Source organism: Chlorocebus sabaeus, chromosome 23, assembly GCF_047675955.1.
Source record: "Chlorocebus sabaeus isolate Y175 chromosome 23, mChlSab1.0.hap1, whole genome shotgun sequence".
NCBI lineage: Eukaryota > Metazoa > Chordata > Mammalia > Primates > Cercopithecidae > Chlorocebus > Chlorocebus sabaeus.
In genome coordinates this window covers 49,391,296-49,403,104 of record NC_132926.1, presented here as the reverse complement: position 1 = coordinate 49,403,104, position 11,809 = coordinate 49,391,296, and the positions used below count along the sequence as shown (strand labels likewise).

The following is an 11,809-nucleotide window of genomic DNA, read 5'->3' as shown; positions in this document are numbered from 1 at the left end:
ACTGTGCTGTTTTGTTTAGCACCTACATAGTGAGCACTCAATAAACATTTCCTTAATGAATGTATGAACTTACCATTGTTATGGGAATTATTTGTAATTATTTGTCTCCCAAGGGCTTGGCACAGAAATGTATTAGATTAAGTAATAGGCCGGTGCAGTGGCTGATGCCTGTAATTCCAGCACACTGGGAGGCCAAGATAAGAGGATCATTTGAGCACAGGAGTTCAAGACCAACCTGGGCAATAGGATAAGATTGGTGCTACTATGGTTTGAGTGGTTATGAAGTGGGAGTTTATGTTCATTCCATTGTTTTTACTTGGAATTTATATTTTTAATGTAGAGAATTTATAAAAGAGACAAGCAATAAAAGGCAAACATTTATTTTGCACCCCTTTGACCTGGTATTAGTAAAACCTTGGTATCTAAAGGTTTAACCCTATCTCTACAAAAAAAAATTAAAAATCAGCGTGGGGGTGTGATGGTGCCCTGTAGTCCCAGCTATGCAGGAAGCTGAGGGGAGGATCACTTGAACCCAGGGGGTCGAGACTGCAGTGAGCCGTGTTTGCACCATTGATCTTCAGCCTGAGTATCAGAGTGAGACCCCGTCTCAAAATAATACTAACAAATAAGTAAAATATGTCAGCCAGGCACAGTGGCTCACACCTCTAATCTCAGCACTTCAGGAGGCCAAGGCAGGTAGATTGCTTGAGCCCAAGAGTTTGAGACCAGCCTGGGCAACACGGTGAAACCTGGTCTCTACAACAAATACAAAAATTAGCGAGGTGTAGTGGCTCACATGTAGTCTTAGCTACTCAGGAGGCTGAGGTGGGAGGATTGCTTGTGCCTGAGAGGCAGAGGTTGCAGTAAGCCAAGATGGTGCCACTGCACTCTAACGTAGGTGACAGAGCAAGACTCTGTCTTAAAAAAAAAAAAAAAAGTTATTTTCCTTTTATTTTAGGAATAAGGTACTTGCCCTGTACATACCCACATACTAGCATGACAGATACCAAAATATTACAATGATTATTATCTCTGGATGCTGGGACTATGGGGCTTTTTATTTCTTTGCATATCTGTACTTTACACAATAACATTTTTGTGTAATCTTTTTTTTAAATGCAGAATACTGACATTGGAGAATGCTCTTCATATACTTTAAGTGAAAAAAGTAAAAACCATATAGTGTATTATCTCATTTTTCTAACAAAATATAAATGTGCATAGCAAAGATACAGAGGTGTTAATAGCACCAGGGAGAAGGGGTGCAAGATTAGTGCTTGCCTCTTATTGCTTGTCTTGTTTATAAATTCTCCACATTAAAAATATAAATTCCAAGTAAAAACAATGGAATAAACACAAACTCCCACTTTATAACCAACTAAAATGACAGTAACTGAATTTTCTAAGGTTTTAAAAGCCCCAAAATGGGAGAAAGGGACGGCAGCACCAGCGCTGGAAAGGTGGAAAGTGGATGGACGGTGGGCAGACTACTTGGCCGACCCAAGAAAACTGCATCGCAGGCCAGCTGAGACCCATGCGGATTTACAGAGTCCCGAGAATGCTCAGCAACTGGGAAAAGACCAAGGACATTGGAAGGGCAAGGGGTGAAAATAAGGAAAGTTGTTGAAACTCAGTTTAAGAAACAGTTAGATATCCATGTTTGTTCCTCAAAGTTGGGTGACCCTCCTGCAGCAGGGTTTTCTCCGGACAGGATATCTGGACCGAGAAACACCGGACACAGTGGAGGGCAGTCGAAATATGCTGAAATTAGGAACAGTCAACGGATGCCAAGGCCCCCATCCCATCCCTCTCTCCACCCTTGCTGCCAGAATGCTGGAGGCAGGGAGACTCTTTTCTGTGCGAGCTGACCTGCCTGCCGAAAAACGACAAAGAAACTGGCACAGGAGGTTCCCCAAGTGAAAACAATCAGCCACCTGCCCTACAGGAAACAGCCCCCTCCCACACATTTACCCTCAGAGCTCCCTATCTGTTTTAACATGTGCGGGCAATCCAGGATCCCCTAACATGCAAGGAAAGCCAATCACATGGAAAAAATATTTTTTTTTGAGACAGAGTCTGGCTCTGTCACCCAGGCTGGAGTGAAGTGGTGTGATCACAACTCACTGCAGCTTCGACTCCTGAGCTCAAGTGATGCTCCCACCACAGCCTCCCAAGTAGCTGGGACCACAGGTATGCACCACATGCCTGGCTAAGTTTTTTTTTTGTTTTGCAGAAATGAAGCCTCCCTATGTTGCCCAGGCTGGTGTCAAACTCCTGGGCTCAAGCAATCGGCCTCCCAAAGTGCTAGAATTACAGGCGTGAGCCACCGTGCCCAGTTCAAAACAATTTTTTAAAGAAAACTTGGAGAAAATAAAGATTATGTATGAAAAAGGAAACTTAGAAGCTATCTCATCAATGAAACAAGAACACAGTGCCATTAGCGTGCATGTGCACGTGTGCACACACACTTTCAAAGAATCGAATACCCTTAGGAAGAAAGATAAAGCTATGAGAATATCCCAGAGGAGAAAAATTTTTAGAATAAAAAGAAAATTCAAGGACAAGTCCAAGAGGTATAATCAAAAAATGGCAGTTCCAATAAGAGAGAAGAAAGAGAACGGAGAAGAAAGAGAACGGAGAAGAAAAGTCATAAAATATCCCAATTTAAGTGTGAATACAAAAATATATAATTTTTATAAGTGAGAAAAAACAGGGTGCAAAAGGTGTATATGATGCCACTTCACATGTAGGGACAAGGGAAAATAAGACCATATATCCACAGTTGCTTGTATTTACATAAACAAATAGGATAACCACCCCCCCAAAAAAAAAACCCCTAACAAAAATTATTTGTGAGGGAAGGTGGAGATTCCACTAAATTTTTTACATACACAGTTGACCCTTGAATAGCAGGTTCTGAACTGCACAGATCCACCTATCCATGGATTTTCTCCTGCCTCTGCCACCCCTGAGATGACAAGACCAACCCCTCCTCTTCTTCCTCCTCCTTGGCCTGCTCAACGTGAAGAGAGTGACACTGAAGACTTTTGTGATGTTCCACCTCTACTTAATGACGAATAGGAAATATATTTTTTCCTCCTTCCTTGTGATTTTCTTAACAACCTTTTTTTTTCTTTTTTGAGATGGAGTCTCGTTCTGTCACCCAGGCTGGAGTGCAGTGGTGTGATCTTGGCTCACTGCAACCTCTTCCTCCCGAGTTCAAGTGATTCTATAGCCTCAGCCTCCTGAGTAGCTGGGATTACAGGAATGTGCCACCAGTGCATCTGGCTAATTTTTGTATTTTTAGTAGAGACAGGGTTTTGCCATGTAGGCCAGGTTGATCTCAAACTCCTGACTTCAAATGATCTGCCTGCCTTGGCCTTCCAAAGTGCCAGGATTACAGGCATGAGCCACTGCGCCTAGCCAACATTTTCTTTTCTTTAGCTTACTTCATGGTAAGAATACAGTATATAATACATATAACATACAAAATATGTGTTAATGCATTTTATGTTATCAATAAGGCTCCCACTCAACAATAGGCTATTAGGAGTTAAGTTCTGAGGAAGTCAAAAGTTATATGTGGATTTTCAACTGCATGGCTGGGGGTTGAAAAAACAGGGTGAAGATGGGTGTTCCTAACCTCTGTGTTGAACAACCAAACAAGAAATGATACCATGTACAACCCAAAGAAGGGAGAAAGGAGGAATAAAGAATGTATATAGTTTTTATTTTTGTGCCATGTGAATGGAATATTTATTCAAAGATAAGAAGTAAAAATAGGGCCGGGCGCGATGGCTCACACCTGTAATCTCAGCATGTTGGGAGGCCAAGGCGGGCAGATCACCTGAGATCAGGAGTTGGAGACCAGCCTGTCCAACATGGCAAAACCGCGTCTCCTAAAAATACAAAAAATTAGCCAGGCGTGATGGCGGGTGCATATACTCCCAGCCACTCAGGACCTGAGGCAGGAGAATCCCTTGAACCTGAGAGGCGGAGGTTGCAGTGAGCTGAGATCACGCCATTGCACTCCGGTCTGGACAACAGAGCAAGACTCTGTCTCAACAACAACAATAAAAGAAGTAAAAACAACAGAGAGGTTTTTTAAAGAAATAAAATTTACCAGAACTTAATGGCATGTCTTCAGTTTGAAAGGGCCCACTACGTATGTGGTACAGTTGTTGAGAACAGAACTATACCAAGGCACATTGTTGTAAAATGTGGAGTGTGGGGACCAAGACAATTTCTACAAAAGGAGCGAGGAAAGATCTGGATTCAAAGTGGTTCTAGACTTCTGCACTTCTGGAAGATAGGAGGCAACAGCACAGGCCTTTACAATTCTGAAAGAAAAGTATTTCCTGCCTAAAATTCTATACCTAACTAAACTGTCAAATTCAACTTGAGGATAAAACATCTATTTAGACATGCAAGTTCTCAAAAAGTTTACCTTCTCCACACCCTTTATTAGAAAGCTATCAGGGGATATGTTTACCCAAGAAAAAAGAAAGATCAAAAACTCAAGAGAAGCACACATAGTGGCGAAGGGAGTTCCCAGGGCAGTGGCGACAGGCCTCAGGACGACAGCTGTGTGGCAGGGTCGGGGCAGTGCTAGATCAGAGCAGGCCAGACGGCCTAACCTCCCGGCTTTCTTAGGAAGATGAATTATGAGAAAAACTCATCAAATTTCTTGAGAGTAGTTTCATGTATTTGGTTGAGAGTTTAGGGTTCAGTCACTGAGAGGAACACAGAAAACTAAGAATATGGAAAAACAAGATAATTATTAACTCCAGAGGTAAAAAGTTTTGAAAGAAAATAAAAGTAATCATAGCCAACCATGTTTCACCTGTGAATATATTAGTATCATTAGGCAAACAGCATACAAGGCTTTGACTGACCCAAATTATGATCTACCTGTATTGATGAGAAAAAAGGAAGGATGCAGGTGGAGGAAGGACAGCAAGAAAGAAAGAATGAAATATTCATTGTAGACAACAGCGCCTATGTCTAAAAAATCAAGAAACAGCAACCTAGGCTTAATTTAGAAACATGAAGGGAGATAAAGAGGTTTCCCTGGATAACAGGCTGGGGTGGGGGAAGGCTGCTTGTCAAAAATGGAGAGATCTGAGTTTTTACTCTACTTACAAGCTAACAAGTCAGCATGCCACACTTCACAGTTTCGTGGATGCTGGTAGAAGACACAGGATTCTTGAATCAACGGCAAACATGTTTATTATGCACAGAAGTAGTAGCAGAGCATGAACATTTTTGTTCCCTGAATTCCAGTTCTCCCAGGGAGACGCAGAGAGGGCGAGCTGGCACCTGCACAAATGGGTTGCTTTAGAGGAGAGGAAGCATGAGCTTAGGGCGCCTGAAGTTTTATAATGGGAAGTGCGCCTGCCTTTAGCTCCGGAGCAAGGTGCTATCTCTTCCAAGACAGTCTGCAATATAAACAACCTTTAAAAGACAGTAAGGGAAACAGCAGGGCAGTGAGTGCCTCACTCACAAGAGGAGCAGAAATGCCAGAGGCCCGTAGAGCACGGATTCCCAGTGCTGCCGCTTTACATAATGAACCTTCTTGATTTTTACAATTATCAGCATTCGTAACTTTCCTAAAAATAAAAATCTAAAAAATTAAATCGTTTCACTTACTAAAACAACTCTCTCAGACCTTACTCCTCCCGAATGGGCATGTCTTTGCCAACGGAGACCCAGAGTCCGAGGAAACCCGAAAAAGCAACCCCAGCTTTCCCAGCTTTTCCAGGGTGAGCTGGTCCGGAGGAAGGGCGGTCCCAATCCCAGCGCTTCGGGGCCAGAGCAAAGCGGGGAGGCTCCCCATGGCCATCAGCGGGCGGCCCACGCGGCGCATTGCAGGCAGGTGCGAGCCACATGCGCCAAGTGCCCGGAGCGGCCCTTTCGTAGTTAGTGTTAATTAAAATTGCCCGCACCGGAGTGGGGCTCCACTGACAATCTAGAAAGAAGCAACAGACCCTCTGATGTAGCCATCTGGGCCGCGCCTCTCCGCACGGCCCGGCACGCCTCGGTCCGCGGAGACCACCCTCGAGGGCAGGCGCTGCCGCTCGGCCGGGCCCGCAGGATCCCTCGGCCTGATACGGCCGGTGCTGGAGGGGCACGTGTGCGCCTCGGCCCCTCCGCCGCTCCCACCCTCGCCGGTGCGCTCTGGCGCTCGGGGCGCCGCGGGCCCAGGTGTCCAGCTGGCCCCTGCCCTGCCTGGCGCTCGGACCACCACGTCCACCTTTGCCGCCCCCTCGCCAGCCTCTGCAGCTTCCAGACAGGCCGGTCTGCGCGCCCACCCCTGCTTCCCGCACCGGCCACCTCCGGAGGCCGTGGAGGAGGGCCCGGCCGCGCAGATCCCGCTTATCGGGCCTATCTCCTGTTACATAAGGCCACTCCCCTATCTCCGCGGGCCATCGCCGCCGCAACCGCCGCGCCAGCGCCTTCTCCCACGCGCGGGGGCGCGCCTGCCCACCGCTCCCGGCTGGGCTTTTGGTAGCCGTGGGGGTTACGGGGGCGTTGACTCATCCGGGCGGGGCACCGGGAGTTGCACAGCCCAGGGTAGTTCCCCGCTGCTTCCCCCATCACGGAGACCCTATGGGAGATGCCATGGACTCTCTACTCCAGGTTAGGAAACAGGCCCGTAGAGGGGTCACACAGCCAAGTAGCGGCACTCCAGGCACTGGGGGCCCTCGAGGGGAAGGGGCAGACTTTTGGGAGTCAGGGCCAGTAGCTGGGCTGGGAAGCTTCGAGTGTGGACAGAGAGGGTGGGAATGATGTTCCCTGTGGGAAGAGAGGGTGAGCAAGCTTGGGATGCCTCTGGGCGGGAATCCAGCTCCCTTGTGGCACAGGTCACAAGCACACCCTTGTGAGGAGGTTGAGCCCCATTGAGGACAGGACGGAGGGAGCCTGAGCAGGCAGAGAGGGGGGCTGGGGAGGCGCTGGCTCGGGGAGGAAGTGGGTAAAGGAGAAATCTTGACATCAACACCCAACAGGCAAATGCCGTGGCCTCTGTTGTGGGGGTTTCTGGAGGACTTCTAGGAAAATGAGGGAAGAGCAGGAAAAGGCGACATGGCTGCAGGGGCCAGGCCCAGGAGCCGCCCCACCACAGCACTCATTCTGCAGAAGGGAAACTTGAGGCCCCCAGACGGCAGGGGTTGATCCTGCAGAGACTGGTGAGCAAACGGGATCACCCCAAGCTCCAGTGGCACTAGGAACACTTATAATCTCTGACCTGAACTAAGGCTGCCAGCCTGGCCCGGTTAAGAGTTTCCCAGCAGGATGGCCCGTGCACTTTAAATTAAAGGGGCCAGACACTGGTGCACACTATTCCCAGCCACTCTGGAAGCTGAGGTGGGGGGATCGCTTAAGTCCAGGAGTCGGAGGCCAACCTAGGCAGGCAACATAGTGAGATCCCATCTCCAAAAAAACAAAAAACACCAAAAAAGGTCCCAGGAAGACCTCTGAATCTGTCTGGATCACTCAGTGGAGACCTGGAAATCTGACCTTTGATAATCCCTCCCACAGTGGGGCCAAGGAGGAATTAGGCAAGCCAAAAGAAGTGAACTTTACTCTTCTATTGCCTGTTTGAATTTTGTATCCAAGCAAGTATTACTTAAGTAATTTAAGAGACTGGTTTATTAAAAAAATAAAACTCCCCGAATTCCCATAGCTGGTAGACTGTGGCCACAGCCACAGTGCACTATCTGCCCAGCACTTCCGGTGACCCAAAAGGGTCTGAGGACAGGAGCTCAGAGTTGGGTCAGCTGTCCAGGTACTCAGGGTTGTCACAGGTAGAACTGCTGGAACTCAGGGTAGCATTGCAGATGCCATGCTGCTCTCAGGGCCCCTTGCCTGCTGCTGGAATTAAACCCACCCAGATCTTGGAAACTCTGCCCTGGACCCTTCTCAATAAGTCCACGAGAAATCAGACTCTTTCCTTTATGCGACACTGGATTTTCCACAAAGTAAAATCAAGATGAGTAAAGATGTGGTTTCTAGATAGTGCCTGAAAAAGCAGAGACCATGGTGTCAGGCGTCACCACTTGGGCCTATAAAAGCTGCCACAAGACGCCAAGGCTACAAGCCACCCAGCCTATGCGTCCGCTCCTCAATCCTCTCCTGTTGGCACTGGGCCTCATGGCGCTCTTGTTGACCATGGTCATTGCTCTCACTTGCCTCAGCGGCTTTGCCTCCCCAAGCCCTGTGCCTCCCTCCACAGCCCTCAAGGAGCTCATTGAGGAGCTGGTCAACATCACCCAGAACCAGAAGGTGAGTGTCGGCTAGCCAGGGTCCTAGCTATGAGGGCTCCAGGGCGGGTGATTCCCAGGATGAGGTAATGAGCAGGCTGGGCTTGGATCCTAAGATGCCTATGGGTCAGGAAGAATCCCCATGGACCAAGGCCTGGCCCAGCCATGAGAGAGAGAGGAGCTGGGCTGGGGGGCTCAGCAGTGTGGATGGACCTATGAAGGGGTCTGGCAGAGTCCCCAGGGACTACCTGCTCTCCTGGCCTGGCCTTGTCCGCCACTGCCAGCTCCTACTCAGCCATTCCTGAACACAGAACAGCAGAGAAGGGCCAGCACCCTCCCAGAACCATGTGGCATTTGCCAGCTGGATTTTGACCATAATAATGCAGCCATTCTCCCCAGCACCATAATAGGCCTGCCCTTACAGGAGGATTTGTGAGTAGAGTCCACTCCTTGCCTCACTAGTAACAGCTCACATGTCTTGAGCGCTGCTTACACCAGGCCTGGTACACGTGCTTTATGTGTCATTTCATCACTGCCAGCCACCTCAAGAGGCAGGTACAATAAACCCATTCTGCTAAGGTTCAGTGAGGTTAAGTGACAGAGCCTGGATTCAAGCCAGGCCTGGCCAACACCAGAGTGCCCATGCTCCTAACTGCAATGTTCCCTCACAATCAGAAGGCAGGGCATTTAATACACCAGACCCCCACTGCCTCCCATCCGATTTGTCTTGGTCAACAGTGGCCCAGGCCACCACTACTTCACTCATCCCCACCCTGGCCCTTTCCACAGGCCCCTGTCCTCTTGCCCTGACTATGGCAAGCCTCGCATGCAGCTTGTCCCTTACTAGTGGTGTCACTCAATTTTTTTCTCTCAGTTCCAAGACCCTATACATGGGTCCTCACCCCCACGCTCGCTGTTCAAAGCAGAAAACGAAGCTCAGGAACGCTGAGGGGCTGCCAGGCCTGCCTCTGCGCCACACGAGGGATGCGTGTGGGGCCTGTGCTGGTGCAGACCTGGCCTGGGCTGGCAGGGCAGGCCCACAACCCCTGCCACCACTCTGCTCACTGTCACTTTGCTCCCGCAGGCCCCGCTCTGCAATGGCAGCATGGTGTGGAGCATCAACCTGACAGCTGGCGTGGTAAGGACCTTCAGGTGCGGGGAGGATGGGGCAGAGGCTCCAGGCCTTGGGCCTGTCTTCTCTGAGACTCCCTTCCATGGCTGGGGTTCCAAGCAAGCTTCAAGCGCTCTCCTCCCTCCCCCAATAATCTGGGCCCTTCCCACCACCCAGACTCATCTGCACCAGGCATCTCAGCCCCATCTTCCTGCAGACTCACAAAAGGCAGCCACCCCAGCAGGGCCTGACCCCTCAGTGTCCCCTCTCCACAGTACTGTGCAGCCCTGGAATCCCTGATCAATGTGTCAGGCTGCAGTGCCATCGAGAAGACCCAGAGGATGCTGAACGGATTCTGCCCGCACAAGGTCTCCGCTGGGGTAAGGTGCCCCCCAACCTCTCACCCCCACCCTGCACCCCCTCCTGCCAACCCTGGGCTCACTGAAGGGAAGCTGGCTGAATACCCAAGGTGTGTGTCCACCCAGGGATGGGGCCACTGTGGCAGCAGGGACATGGCCTTCGGGATTTACAGGACCTGGGCTCAAGGGCTCCTGACTCCTACCTGGGCCTCAATGTCCACATCTGTACAGTAGAGGTACTAACAGTACTCACCTCATGGGGACTTCCGTGAGGACTGAATGAGACAGTCCCTGGAAAGCCCCTGGTTTGTGCGGGCCGTTCTGCCCTCTGGCGTCCCACTCACGCGCTGCCCTCTTTGTCCTGCAGCAGTTTTCCAGCTTGCGTGTCCGAGACACCAAAATCGAGGTGGCCCAGTTCGTAAAGGACCTGCTCTTACATTTAAAGAAACTTTTTCGCGAGGGACAGTTCAACTGAAACATCGAAAGCATCATTATTTGCAGAGACAGGACCTGACTATTGAAGTTGCAGATTCATTTTTCTTTCTGTTGTCAAAAGCGTCTTGGGGAGGTGGGGAAGAGGGTTAGGGAGGGGGTAAAATTCCTTAGCTTAGACCTCAGCCTGTGCTGCCTGTCTTCAGCCTAGCCGACCCCAGCCTTCCCCTTGCCCAGGGCTCAGCCTGGTGGGCCTCCTCTGTCCAGGGCCCTGAGCTGGGTGGATCCGGGGATGACGTGTCCCTACACCCCTCCCCTGCCCTAGAGCACACTGTAGCATTACAGTGGGTGCCCCCCTTGCCAGACATGTGGTGGGAGAGGTACCCACTTTACACACAGGCAACTGAGGCAGAGAGCAGCTCAGGCACATTTCTTCTTGGCCTTATTTATTATTGTGTGTTATTTAAATGAGTGTGTTTGTCAGCGTTGGGGACTGGGGAAGACTGTGGCTGCTGGCACTTGGAGCCAAGGGTTCAGAGACTCAGGGCCCCAGCACTAAAGCAGTGGACACCAGGAGTCCCTGGTAATAAGTACTGTGTACAGAATTCTGCTACCTCACTGGGGTCCTGGGGCCTCGAAGCCTCATCCGAGGCAGGGTCAGGAGAGGAGCAGAACAGCTGCTCCTGTCTGCCAGCCAGCAGCCAGCTCTCAGCCAACGAGTAATTTATTGTTTTTCCTTGTATTTAAATATTAAATATGTTAGCAAAGAGTTAATAATATATAGAAGGGTACCTTGAACACTGGGGAGGGGACATTGAACAAGTTGTTTCATTGACTGTCAAAATGAAGCCAGAAATAAAGTTGGTGACAAATAGACCTGATTGTATTTGTCTTTCATTTTGGCCTTTGGGGACACTGGTGTGTGATCTGAAGACTCTGAGGAGCTCTTTGGGAGGCTGGCGGGTTGGAGGAGGGGACTGGGATGGATTACAGTAAGGATGGGGTACAGTGACCTGGCTAAAAGCAAGCTAGCTCCCGCGGGTGGGGACATGGCCTGAAGGAAGCCCCACCTTCTGTCTGCCATGCCAGCGAGGACGGAGAGACTTGGGCCAGGCTGTCAGGGTTCAAGGAGGGCATGAGGAGCAGACGGAGACCCAGGAAGTCTCACGATCACATCTGAGGACTGGCCAGCTGTGTCTGGCACCACCCACACATTCATGTCTCCCTCACAACCCAGGAGGCCAATGAGAACTGTGAGGCTCAGAGAGCGTGGGTGGTTTGCCTAAGGTCACATAGCTACTTCCTCACTGGGGTCCTGGGGCCTCAGAGCTCATCTGAGGTAAAGAAGCAAAGCTGGGATTGGGGCCCAAAACTCACTTTAACTCCAAAGCCCACACACTTAACCACCCTGCCTATTTCTGTCCAAATGTCACCTGTCCTGAATGGAGTTTTTCCCTCTGTAAGATTGTCATCAACCTGTTTGGGCCATCTCACTGACAGGGAGTTCCCTACTATTTTTGAGAGGCAGCCCATTGCCTTTCTGGACAGCTCTCACCATTAGGGTGCACACACGCACTGCCTCTGTGAACAGGGCTCTGGCTAGGCCACTCCTCAGCAGCTCTTGTTGCTTCTCCCTTGGCCCTGGC

General features: G+C 50.0%; 1 protein-coding gene across 1 annotated transcript; it reads left to right on the top strand.

Annotated features, from left to right (window-relative positions):
- Positions 1-8,095: 8,095 nt before the first annotated feature.
- On the top strand, positions 8,096-11,578 carry IL13 (interleukin 13). The gene is made up of 4 exons (XM_008014375.3): positions 8,096-8,283; positions 9,346-9,399; positions 9,648-9,752; positions 10,099-11,578. The coding sequence occupies exons 1-4, from the start codon at positions 8,110-8,112 to the stop codon at positions 10,204-10,206; spliced, it is 441 nt and encodes a 146-aa protein (XP_008012566.3). The 5' UTR covers positions 8,096-8,109; the 3' UTR covers positions 10,207-11,578.
- Positions 11,579-11,809: the final 231 nt, after the last annotated feature.